Here is a 12671-nt window from a genome sequence, read left to right on the forward strand (position 1 = left end):
ACTGCACTGATTCTGGCCTTTGGGTGTGGCCTTGATGTGCTGTGTCCCAGGCATCAGCAAAGGCCTTGACACAGTGTGGACTTTGGAGAGCAGCTTGGATGAAACCCCAGAGGCCTGAAACTGTGGAAATATGGGCTAGTCCAGCTTACATAAGGACTATTTGGTACCCCTTTAGTTTCTGTTCCAGTGTGGGAACAAACGTGTTCCTTAAAACCCTTCAGATCACAGGAGTGGTGTGGACTTGTGCTTATGTCAAAGCCAAAGCCTCAGGCTAATTTGGGAACTGATAGGACTCTGCTAATTCCTTACATAAATACAGGATCTGCATCTTGGCCTTCCAGGTCAGGGTCTTGGATAGACATCTGGAGCCTCCATTTGCCTCTGAATTTTCTGGAACCAGATTGCTTTTTTCTCTCATTTCAAGGTCCTAGGAGAGAGAACCAACAGCAAAGGTCATGTCTGGAAGCAATTTGAGTGGGGGAAGGGGTGTCTTAAGGCTTGCCCGGATCTTTTCACTTTGTTCAGCCTAGGGAATGGAGCCATGGGCTGCCCACTCAGGGCTCTTATGTGCCCCCAGAAACCTGACTTCTAGAAAAAGTTAGCTTGCAACACATTCCAGACTCCCTAAACAGATAATGATCAGAAATGACTGTTTTTCAAAGAAAGTATTTCAAGAGTGTTTGTAGTACCCAAAGAGCTGACTGCTTGCCCCTGAGCCCCTGATGAGGAGTTAGAAGAAATTAAGACCCCTGGGATTGTATATGTGACCAGAAGTCACATCAGATTCTTCCACGACTGGCAGGTGTGGCTGATATTCTTCCTATAGCCCCTGTTGTTCTCAGTTGGAACTGAGATCCAGACTTTGGGCCCTATGTCCACCCCTGCCACCACCCACAGCAGAAAGCTACACTGAGCCACCAACCAGCACGCGCCCCAGAGCAGCCTCAATAATGAGCAGATGGGTCCATGCTTGCTGCTGAAGTGCCAGCACCCACTTCAGACTTTCACATGAGAAATAAACTTCCATTTTGTTCCAGCTGCTGTTGTCTTGTCTCTGTGGCTACATCAAAAGTTCTAATATCGTATATTTTAAAGGTGCTAAGAGAGTAGATCTTAAATTTCTCATCACAAGAAAAAAATTCGTCACTCTGTGAGGTAGTGACACTAACTTACTGTGGTAATCGTGGTTCAATGTATACATGTATCACGTCATCATGTCGGACACCTTCAACTTTACAGTGTCATAACTCATGTGCTAATCGAGAGTCAATGATATCTTAATAAATCTGAGGGAGTGGCAGGGGGCAGTTCTGGCCAACTGGGAAAGAAGCAGAAGAATTAACTTCAAAGAAAGTGCTGCCAGTTCAGCAGTTATCTCTGGAGCCAGAAGGGAAGGGTCCAGGCAGCTTTCTCTCCACATCGCTCTGGTGTGGAGCATTCCCCTGTTTCTCTAGTCTTGTCTGCCCCCATAGACCTCCCAGAGTCCAGCTTCCTGAGCTCCTCCAAAACTTCACCTTGCAAATATGTTTAACTAACTCTATCTGACCATCAAGCCTATGTGACCTTGTGGGTCCAGGAAAAACGAAAAACAGAAAACAAACAAAAAATGAAAAACTAGCTACAGACTCCTGACTCTTGGTCCAAATTCTCAGTAGACAGAAGTAGTCTCTTGAGTTTTGTGCATTGGCAGTATCGTAGCCAATGAGGGTTATCCAAGGCACAATTATTGCTTATTAAGAAATGGTCTCTGACAACAGTGGATTGATTCCCTGCTTTTGAGTTAGGTGCTGGTGCAGTTGTCTCTAGGATGGTAGGGAAACATGTCCACTCAGGGCCATGAGAGAGAAATCAGTTTCTCTAGGAACTGATTTGACATGTCTACCTGAGGAAAGAGAAGGGAAGGGCAAGACCGGTTCAAGGCTCCACATAAATCTCATTGGCTCCTTGGCTTCCTTCCTTTTCGTGGCAGCCCAGAGCTCTTCCTGTGTGAACATCTTTGAAAGGACGGCTATCATCAGGTAGGCTGGTTGGGGTGAGCTAGGGGAAGGTAGGGGACCAGGATGGGGAAGTGTGTGATGTGGGGCGGGGTGGGGGTGGAGGGGCGAACTCAATTGCCCAAGATCAAAGCTAGGGAAATAAAGTTTCATTGCCAAGTCCAAAGGTCAGGGGCAGTGGAAAATCGGACACAAAGCCAAGGTCAGGAGTCAGAACTAGAAAAAAAAAAAAAATTGAACAGGGCAGGGAAGAAGCCTAGGCGATACAAGGTGGCTGCTGAGGAGCTGGCAACAAGCCCAGCTTCACTTCTCATAATGTACACTCATACACAGAAGGGTCACAATGAGGAAGACGGAGCCTGCCTGGGCTGAAGCCCTATCCCCGCGGAAAAGAGGAGAAACCAGTGTTTCTTAACCCAAATCCATAATCTCCGTAACACAAGATTGAGTGCATTTGTGCGTTTTTCCGATATTGCTAAAGGGAACAGCGCCCCCAAGAGGGTTATTTGAAGGCCTGATTCCGGTCGTCCCGCGAGAGGGATCACTGCGGGATCTCCCGTCTTGGCATAGGCCTCCAGCGGCTGAAAGTCTCGGCCGCCCTCGAAAGGAGTGGAATCCCTCCCTCCTCGCCTGCCCTTGGGGTTCCCTGCAGCGCGGGTGCCGTCTGAGCTAATTGCCCCAGAGAGAAAAAGGAAGAGTTAAGCCAGCGATGGAGGATGGACACACTCGAATTAAAAGTGGGGGACTGTGACTGGTGTCCCTCCGGACAAACGCACCCTCGCCCCTCTGGTGGGGTCCGGCTGGAGCCCCGGGAAAGCGCCCGAGCCCGGTTCCGCGTTCCCGCCTCTGGGCCGTGCAACCGCGCCCCCCAGCGCCAGCCCGGGGCACCTGGGGTACGGCGCAGAGCCCCGCCCCCAGCCCGCCCCTCGGGGGCCGTGGCGCGCCTGCGTGACGTGGCGCATGTCTACGGCGGCGCACGCCGAGACGGAAGAGGCGCGGGCCGGCGGCTGCGGCGCCTCGGTCCCCATGGCGCTGTGGCGCGGCTCTGCGTATGCCGGCTTCCTGGCGCTGGCGGTGGGCTGTGTCCTCCTGCTGGAGCCGCAGCTGCCCGGCTCGGCGCTTCGCTCTCTGTGGAGCTCGCTGCAGCTGGCGCCCGCGCCCCCGGGACCCGGCTCCCCTGAGGGCCGCTTGGCGGCCGCCTGGGACGCGCTCATCGTACGGCCGGCCCGGCGCTGGCGCCGCGTGGCCGTGGGGTGAGTGCCTGCGGGGCCTGCGTCTCTGGGTCTTTCCAGGAAGTGCGGGTGCTTCGGGCCTCCTAGGGCCGCCTTGGAGGAGTTCGGGCGGCTGGGGAACTGGGAGGTAGAACCGCGCGGAAATAGGGCTTCCCAGACGTTCCCCGGAAGGCTTCTCGGCGCTGGTGTCCACGCTGCCTCCTTGGCGAGAAGCGTCCGATGTCTGGGACCAGCCCTGTTCGTCACTGCTGCAGGGACTCAACAGACTGCTTTTTCCTCTTGCCTGGTCTCTGCGCCCCTGTCATCTCGGTAGGACCTAATAGCCTCTGCAAATCCCGCGCAGCCTGACACCCTCCTGTGCCAGTCTCCTTCAATTCTGTTTCAGCTCTTTTGGCGACTGCCTTTTTGCGGCAAAGACACTTAGGTCTTAGCACTTTGAAGACACTCGCCCTCTTCTGAACGTCTTGAGTGAGTGGTGTGGTTCACTACCTTTAGCTACCGACTTTATCTCCCTTGTTTCTCCTTCCTTAATACCGTAGTCTGGGAGACCGCCGCTATTGAAACTGCTCTCTCAAAGCTCACTGGTGATTTGTTGATTTTCCAATCCAGCTGCCCTTTTTTAGTCTTCGTTGTCAACCCCGTGCAGTCTTCCACGCGCGGAACATGCCTTTCTCCTTGAAACTTTTCTTCCCTTGACTTCAGTGACATTGCATATTTACTGTTCTCCCAACTCACAGGGCCTCCTTTCTTTGTATTCCTCATTGTTCCCTTCACACTAACTTTAAACCCTGTCTCATTTCGATTTAAATATCTTGCCATCACCTCAGAAGCATAATACAAAAGCAGACCTTCTATGAAGTACTCTGCTAGTTTTTGTGAGTGCTTGAGGCAAGGATAAGGTAGAGCAAAGTTATCCTGAAGATTAAACGAAATAATTGTGTAATCTTGCATGGTGTCTTCTGTAAAGAGCACACAAATGTTAGTATTTTTTTTAATATTTATTTTGAGTCACCTCTACACTCATTGTGGGGCTCATACTTAACCCTGCGATCAAGAGTTGCATGCTTCATATACTGAGCTAACCAGGTACCCCATAGTACTCTTTTTTTTTAACCAACATATAGTTTCTTCAGATAATATTTCCTTTCTTCTCTCAAGTTCAGGCCCTTTCACCTACTTCCTTATGAGTTTCTATTGGGTTTTTTTGTTTGGTGGTTGGTTTTAAAGATTTTATTTTGAGAGAAAATGCACAGGTGCAAGTGGGGGGGGGTCGAATAGAGATAGAGAATCTCAAGCCGACTCGGTGCTGAGTGCAGAGCCCAGCATGGGGCTCCATCTCATGACCCTGAGGTCATGACCTGAGCTGAAATCAGGAGTCGGATGCTTAATGAACTGAGCCATCCAGGTGTTCCTCCTTATCAGTTTCTTAAGTGTCCTCCCTGGCTTTATGGATATTCAGCAAATATCAGCAACTATATGGTATGTGTCAGGTTTGTGCTAGGCTCTGAGGATGCAAAAATGGGTGAAGACAAGGTCCCCACCTCATTTGTTGAAAACAGATATATTCATTATTAGTGTTCAGCCTGACATGACAGAATACCACAGACTGGGTGACTTAAACAACAGGAATTGTCTTGTGATTCTAGAGGTTGGTAGTCTCAGAATGAGATCCTGACTAGCAGATGGCCTTCTTCCCACCACTTACCTGTATGGACTTTCCTCTGTGCATGCGCATTCCTGGTGTCTCTTCTTGTTATGTGGAGATTAGTCCTCTGGGATTACGGCCTCATTTAACCTTAGTTACCTCTTTAAATAGGCTCTATCTCCAAAAACATTCACATTTGTGGTTAGGGCTTCAACATATGAATTGATGGGGGACAGGGGTACACAGTGCTGTCAATGACAATTTTGGAAAGTGCTTTCGGGACTCACGGTTTAAAAAAAAAAAAAAGGCTGCCTTTGTGTCCCAACGGATTACTAATCCTCCATCTAGTTAGATCTACTAATGGATCAACAGAGGAGTGGAGTAAGATAGGTTTCAAAAGTCAGAATGAAGCGAGGTACGGGGAATGAACACTAACTAGATCAACATTCTTACTCTATCCAGACACAGTTAATCCCTTCATCTGCATCTTTGCTTGTGCAGGCTCCCTGTGAGGGCTTCAGTATCAGAATTTAGGCTCTTCCATTTGTGGCCTTTGGAATGGTAGTCAACCCCAGCTTCAGTTCTTCTCAGCTGAAAGCACTGTGACTACTTCCCTGTCTTACCTCGTTTTGCAATTGGTGTGGTCTATTTGAAAATGCCTGTCTTGCTTTCAGTGCTTCCTAAATACCAGGCTGCTTTCTCTGTCCAGAGCGCCATCCAGACTTCAGCCCAGGGACCACTGCCCTTCCCCTTTGAGTTTTTCTTCTCTGCAGTTCTGCATCTTCCAGTGATTATGATTACCTATTGCAGTATCTCAGGGATAGTGTTAAAAAGCTAGGAAGAACCTAAAGAAACAACTTGCAGATAATGAAGCAGCAGGGAGGTAATGAAAACAACCATTCTTGCCTCTAAAGAACTTGCGGTCTAGAGGGAGCACTGAGCCCCCTTCTCTCACCCCCCAAGAGTCTCTGGCAGTAGGCCTGGAAGCCCAGGCTCCCCTAACCTTCTAGCCTTTCCTCTTGTTTGGGCATTCAGCATCTGTTGTCTTGCTTTGTTTTCCAGTTCTTTCATCTGGTTTTGTTTTCTCCAAACTCACACTATAATCTTAACGCATTTCTTACTCAACTGTGAAATTCTGCCTAAAGTCACATGAGCATAATTTTCTCTTCTGGTTCTTTTGCTCCCTTCCTCCCTTTAATTCCCCTGAGAATAAAGCACCATAAGTGATGTGCTTATTACATTCTTGGATGCTGTTGAATTAAGGGAAGAGCAGAGGGAGATTCTTGCTCTGATTAAAGTATAACTAGAAAACATATTAGTTTGGTATCTGGTATGTAGATGTTCAGTGCTCTTTTTATTATGAGAAGCTACTGAATAAAATTTTTTCCTTTCTAAGTGTTTTTTTCCCTTAGTATTCATGACATGATGAAGTGGGGGGGCGGTAGAAAATATTCCTATGGTAGGTACATATTTTTAACTCAAAATTGGTTCTGCTGGGTTTTGTCTTGTGTTGCAAAATATGTTGAACATTGTTCCTTTGTGTTAAGGGGGGGGGTTGTTTTGTAACCTTTTTTTTTTTTTTTTTTTTTTTAAGATTTTATTTATTTGACACAGAGAGACACAGTGAGAGAGGGAACACAAGTAGAGGGAGAGGGAGAAGGTTTCCTGACGAGCAGGGAGCCCGATGCGGGGCTCGATCCCAGGACTCTGGGATCATGACCTGATCTGAAGGCAGACACTTAACCGACTGAGCCCCCCAGACACCCCTTGTTTTGTAACTTTTGTAGACTTCCTCCATTCTCATCTTTAAAGAACCAGACCCTGTTCAAGGTCTTAGCGTATCACTGGGAATGAAGGTGATGTGTTTGTGCAAGCTGCTGTTTTCAGATGTGGGCATCCCTCAGTGTCTGAACTTTTGCTTTCCAGACTCAGGACCCAAATCCATTGGAAAACATTTTCTATATGGGCTGTTGGGTAGAAATAGTGTCTCTCACTATCAAAATTTGTACTATCTGAAACTCAGGAACCTACTTGCATCTGAGAGCCAGGGAAAGCACTCCTATTTAAGAGTCCACCCTTGGGGCTCCTGCGTGACTTAGTCCCTTAGGCATCTGCCTTCGGCTCCCGTCATGATTCCAGGAGTCCTGGGATCAAGCCCCACATCTGGCTCCTTACCCTTCTGAGTAAGGGTAGGCCTTATTCAGGAGGGTAAGCAGGGTAAGCGGGCCTTCCTGCTTGTGCTATGCGTGCTCTCTTTCTCTGCCAAATAAATAAATATTGCTTTTAAAGTCTAACCTTTAAACATCTAATGTTACATCCAGTAGAAGTAAAGAACGAAGAACACCCTATATGGGTTTTCCTATATGGCATGGAATTGAGACCAGTTTATAAGGTATGCTTGGTTTATGATCAGTAGGGCTGTGAAAGGAACGTATTTTAAACTTATCATTAAGCACCTGCCATATGAATGTCAATGTGTTTTATGCACAGAAAAGCATAGTAACTCTTAGATTATGCCTTTCCAATTGACCGAGTATGTATCTTTGTTTTAAAAGAATAAGAAGGGGCACCCGGGTGGCTCAGTGGGTTAAGCCACTGCCTTCGGCTTGGGTCATGATCTCAGGGTCTTGGGTTCGAGCCCTGCATCAGGCTCTCTGCTCAGCGGGGAGCCTGCTTCCCCCTGCCTCTCTGCCTACTTGTGATCTCTCTCTCTCTCTGTCAAATAAATAAAATCTTTTTTAAAAAAGTTTAAAAAGTGTTTTAAAAAAGAATAAGAAAATTTGAGTATTTAAATTCTGTTTGGTGGGCAGAAATCTTTTTACAAGCATGGGATCCACAGGGGAAAAATTAAAGAATCCTTTTGTGGGTGCAGTGAGTTTGTGTCATTAAGAGAGATGTGTCTCTTTCTTGCCCTTGTAAACCTTGCTTGAGTGATGTCACTGATGACTAGCCTCCATATGAACCTTTTAAAAATTACATATTTTTAATTAACATGTATTATTTGTTTCAGAGGTACAGGTCTGTGATTTATCAGTCTTACACAATTCATAGCACTCACCATAGCACATATCCTCCCCAGTGTCCCTCACCCAGCCGCCACATCCCTCCCACCCCCAAACCCCCAGCAGCCCTCAGTTTGTTTCCTGAGATTAAGAGTCTCTTATGGTTTGTCTCCCTCTCTGGTTTCATCTTGTTTCATTTTTCCCTCCCTTCCCCTATGATCCTCTGTCTTGTTTCTCAAATTCCTCAAATCAGTGAGATCATATGATAATTGTTTTTTAATTATAAAAGTAATGCATGCTTATAAAAATCAGAAATACATCTAGCGAAAAATAAAATTCCTCGCCCTTACCCAATCTCATTCCTCTTAGAGTCTACCACCATTAATGAATTCATGTGTTAATTTCTAGATCAAGAGTTTGTTTTTGTTAAGAGACTAGATGGGAAACATAGCTTTAGTCTACACTAGAATCCAATCGTTTGGGCCTTTCTTATGGATGAATATAGTTTCTGCTTTCGAAGCTGCTCAGAATTACCCTTGGAAGCCCATCCATCCTTATCACCAGAAGCTGTTTGTTGGCCTGCTGTGAGCTTTGGCCTTCTCAGGAGCTTCCAGCTGCCTGTGTGGTCATCTAGCCCCCTGGCAAAAATGACATCCCCAGTAGGCAGAGGCAGGAATCAAGGTGACTGTGGAGTGGGGGACAGGAAGTCCTTTTCTAGGTACCCAAATTATTTGATCGTTCTCTTCTAAGGGATGACTTTTAGCAAAGTAACACTAAAAACATAAACCAGAACTTTTCTGGTTTATATTTTTATAGACAGGCCATGCCAGACAACCGTACTGCCTTATAATTTGTTTCCATAGAGACAACTTGGTAGTGCAGCACTGGCTTCTCGCAGGCCCTTTAAAGGTTTTGGATTCGTCCAGTGAACACCTGCCAAGTGATGAATTGTTACCAGGCTTCAGATGTGCCTCAGTCTTTAAGGCACCACTTAACTATTGAAGAATTTCAGCTAGGAGTATTTAGACATTAAGTATTTAGTGAGTCTTACCACCATCCTAATGTGTCTTTGAAGGGAAGGTATCTGATATTTGGCCTTTGATCAAAACACATTTTGCTTACTTTGCACCAAGCAGTGTTCCTAAGCATATATTAACTTAATCTTCAATACAGCTATATGAATCTAACACCCACATTACACCATAAATGAGGAAGTTGAGAAATTAAAGTGACTTGCCCAAGTCACAAAGCCAGTAGGAATCCAGAAAGTATGTCTCTGCCAACATTTTCTCAGAAATGCTCTGTTTGTATTATGATAACTTTGTTCTCAAATGCTGAGCACCTGTTTTCTCTTTGTAGCTAGCGTAAAAGTTTGCCACACTGGGGATTCCTGGGTGTCTCGGTTAAGTGTCTGCCTTTAGCTCAGGTCATCATCCCAGAGTCCTGGAATCGAGTCCTACGTTGGCCTCCTTGCTTAGTGTCTCTCTCTTTCTCACAAATAAATAAAATCTTTAAAGAAAAAAAAAGTTTGCCATCCTGTTGGAAAGATTCCTGTGTTCCAATCCTAAGACGATTGTCCAGATAAAGGAATCTTCCTCCTGCCGTAGGCTATTTATTTCCCTGTCCAGCTTTCTATCCACTTCCTTGGGTTTTCTGTTTGGATACAGTTCCTGGAAACATTTCTCTGTTGTTAAATGCAAAGTAGCTTCCATGGTGCTGCTTCTCTTTTCTTTCACACTGCCTCTTTCCTCCTTCCTTCCAGAGTCAATGCATGTGTGGATGTAGTGCTCTCAGGGGTGAAGCTCTTGCAGGCACTTGGCCGGAGTCCTGGGAATGGAAAAGATCACACCATTCTGCATTCAAGGAATGATCTGGAAGAAGCTTTTGTTCACTTCATGGGGAAGGGAGCCGCCGCTGAGCGCTTCTTCAGTGATAAGGAAGCTTTCCATGACATTGCCCAGATTGCATCAGAGCTCCCAGGATCCCAGGTCTGTTTGGTTCACCAGCAGTAAATTAAGATAAGGTGGGGAAAGATAGCTTTTTGTATAAGGTTCTTAGAAACAACCAAGCAACTTTTCCTCAGTCTCTCTGGAGGGTGATTGTTAGGAATCCAGTTCCGTAGTATTTTCCCTTTCTGTCAAACTGTGTATCTGAACTTTTCATTAACTCCAGTGTTTTTAGTCAATTCAATTCAGCCAACATTTAGGAAGCATAGTTACCAAAATTTTGGTCCTAGTTCATCTATCAAATTGCTCTTTTTTCATATTACCCAAGTTGAAGGTAGTAAAGATGCCCACTCTTGTTTGTGGCTGATAATGTGGAATAATCATAATATGGCTGAGTCCTTCCTGAGCAGGAGAATAAGGCCAAACACACAGAGCGCTAGTTGGAGCTTGTACATGGGCAAGGGAGTCCTGGATCCTCACCTCTGCTCTGGTGGCCCAGAGCCAGGTTGCTTACCTCAGCAATACCCATGCTTTGGGTTGGATCATTCTTTGTGGTAGGTGCTGTCCTGCATAGGTGAGATGTTCAGCAGCATCTCTCCCATCTACCCACTAGATGACAGATAATAGCACTCTCTTCCTTCCCTAGCTGTGACAGTTAAAAAGTCATGCTCAGTTGTTTCCAGGCTGGGGAGAGGAGGGAAGCAAAATCACATTGGTTGAGAAGCACTGGTCTAGATCAGTCGTTCTCAGACCTAAAACACAGAATCACTTGTGGGGGGCAGTTAATGAAACAGATTCCTGGGCCTTACTCCCAGAGTTTCTGATTCAGTAGATGTAGGATGGGACTCAAGAACTTACTTCCCTACTGGGAAGTTTCCTGGGTGCACTGATGCTCTTGTTCTGAGGACCTTGTTTTGAGAACCCCTGGTCTACAGGATAGGACCTGTCAGACCTAGGGGTCCCCAAGCCCACACAGTGATTATAAATACAGCCTTAGGGCCCACATGGTTCTGATACTTTCTTAAGGTTCACATGGAGTAAGAGGCAGTGCTGGGCCTGGAGATCCCAGGCCCTTAACCCCAGCATACCTGCAGCTACACGTGCCCTCACACCTCTTGAGACTGAATTTTGATTGTTTATTTCAGCGTCTGTCTACCCCCCACCCCCCGCCCCCGGTTCTTCCTACTCACCTAAAATCTTGCCTTGGCTAGTCACATCAGTCTAGATGTGCTTCTCACTAGGGGAGCTCCTTAATGCCATTTTTCATTGGTACTTTTCATGGGCCATTCTTTATGACCACTTTTATTTTGAGAACTTTCAAGGTTTTAAAGTTCTTTTTGCTTTTGAAGCCTCCCATTTGAACATTAAAGTGGGCATGGGCGTTACCCAGCCGAGTTTGTAAAGCAGACAGCAAGCTCTTAAAATGTCGGCTGCAATCATTTTTATAGCTGAGCTCACTAGTGAGATTCTGATCTTTTATGAAAGTATCTCAGTAGTTCTAACATGATGACAAGTCTGCTGCTGAAAGTCTTTATTATCATTGTATTTGAACCACTAATTCAATTTCTGTTCTCTTCTGCCTTGATCCTGCCTTTTGTTTCATGATGCCAAATAAAAGTTTTTTCTATAAAGATAACTTTTTGATTATCCAAGTTATTTCTTAAAAGTATGAGATCTAAAATGCTCTCCTGACCTTCCGTGAGGGCAACACTTCATTTGATATCTTTTCAAACTCCCTTAAACTATAAGCAGATTGATAAAACAGCAGTTAATAACTATTACATGAAAAATCTAAAATCCTCTTCATAAAATCTTAATATTTTCCCCAAGATTTTTAGTAAACTCATCTGGCCATAATAGTCAAATAAAAATTCATGCTAAAATGTAAAAGACCAAATTTTAGCCTGTATCTCACAGAAAGCTTTAAATTTACCTACAGGAAGCAGTTATTGTTTACCTGAATCTGGAGATTGGTTAACAGGAAGCTTAGGATGAAAGTGGTGTCTAGAATCTAGAATTGAATTGTTTAGTCTGTGCCTCTGCATGTGATCAAGGGCTAGCAGGTGAGATAGTGGCATTCCATCTGAGCAAGAATATTGATTAGGCTTCTCAGTTTTCATAATGGAGCATCAGCCTTATCCTATTTGTCAGGTGTCCAAAGCATGTGGATCCATCCTTAGTCAGCAACATGGAATACCAGCCTTGAGTCATCTGCCTCTCCAGCACCAGGTCTGCAGCTGAAAGGAGTGGTGTTTAGGAGACATAGTTCTATGTTAGGACCCATTACCCTTAGACTTGCTCCTAGGAAAGCCTTTATATTTTCTAACACAACTTTCTTGAAATTTAGCAACAAACATTTACTGAGCACTTAACTATAGTAAGAAGAGAGCCAGTCCTGCCTTGAGGGAGCTAGTCATGTACCCAGATGACAGTAGCCCAAGTGGACAAGGGCTTTAGTGGAGTTCGAGTATAGGGATAGCAAGGGATCTCTAATCCTGTCTGGGAGGGCGACTGTGGAGGCTGAAGTAGCAGTGGGGAAAGAGGGACAGCAGGCATGGCAGAAGAGGTGCGTGCAGGTGATTCTTGAGAAGGAAGTGGGGATTTCCCAGTGCATGAGAAGGGCTGGGCATCCAGGAGAGAGGAATAGCGTGTGTTAAAAGAACAAAGACCGAGGAAGACAGGCTCAGAGAGCTGTAGGCATAGTGTGGGAGGGAAGCACAGGAGAGGCGGGTAGAAAAGATGGCACGGGGTGGGGGGCAGGTAAAGAAAGGCCTGTGTGCCTCACTTACAAGTGGAGTTTAGTTCATTGCAGTATCTATTGAATCATTTTTAGAAGGAGAGTAACACAGTCA

The 12671-nt window shown here is 45.8% G+C and overlaps 1 protein-coding gene across 2 annotated transcripts in view; it reads left to right on the forward strand.

The window, feature by feature from the left end:
• Positions 1-2970: 2970 nt before the first annotated feature.
• ADPGK (ADP dependent glucokinase) overlaps positions 2971-12671 on the forward strand; it is a 42144-nt gene continuing 32443 nt past the window's right edge. For both annotated transcript variants that reach the window (XM_046009915.1, XM_046009916.1), the window contains exons 1-2: positions 2971-3247; positions 9636-9861. In XM_046009915.1, coding sequence (XP_045865871.1) covers positions 3021-3247; positions 9636-9861 — 453 coding nt within the window. In that variant the 5' untranslated portion in view covers positions 2971-3020. The remainder of the gene's footprint in view (positions 3248-9635; positions 9862-12671) is intronic.

This window comes from Meles meles, chromosome 6, assembly GCF_922984935.1.
Source record: "Meles meles chromosome 6, mMelMel3.1 paternal haplotype, whole genome shotgun sequence".
NCBI lineage: Eukaryota > Metazoa > Chordata > Mammalia > Carnivora > Mustelidae > Meles > Meles meles.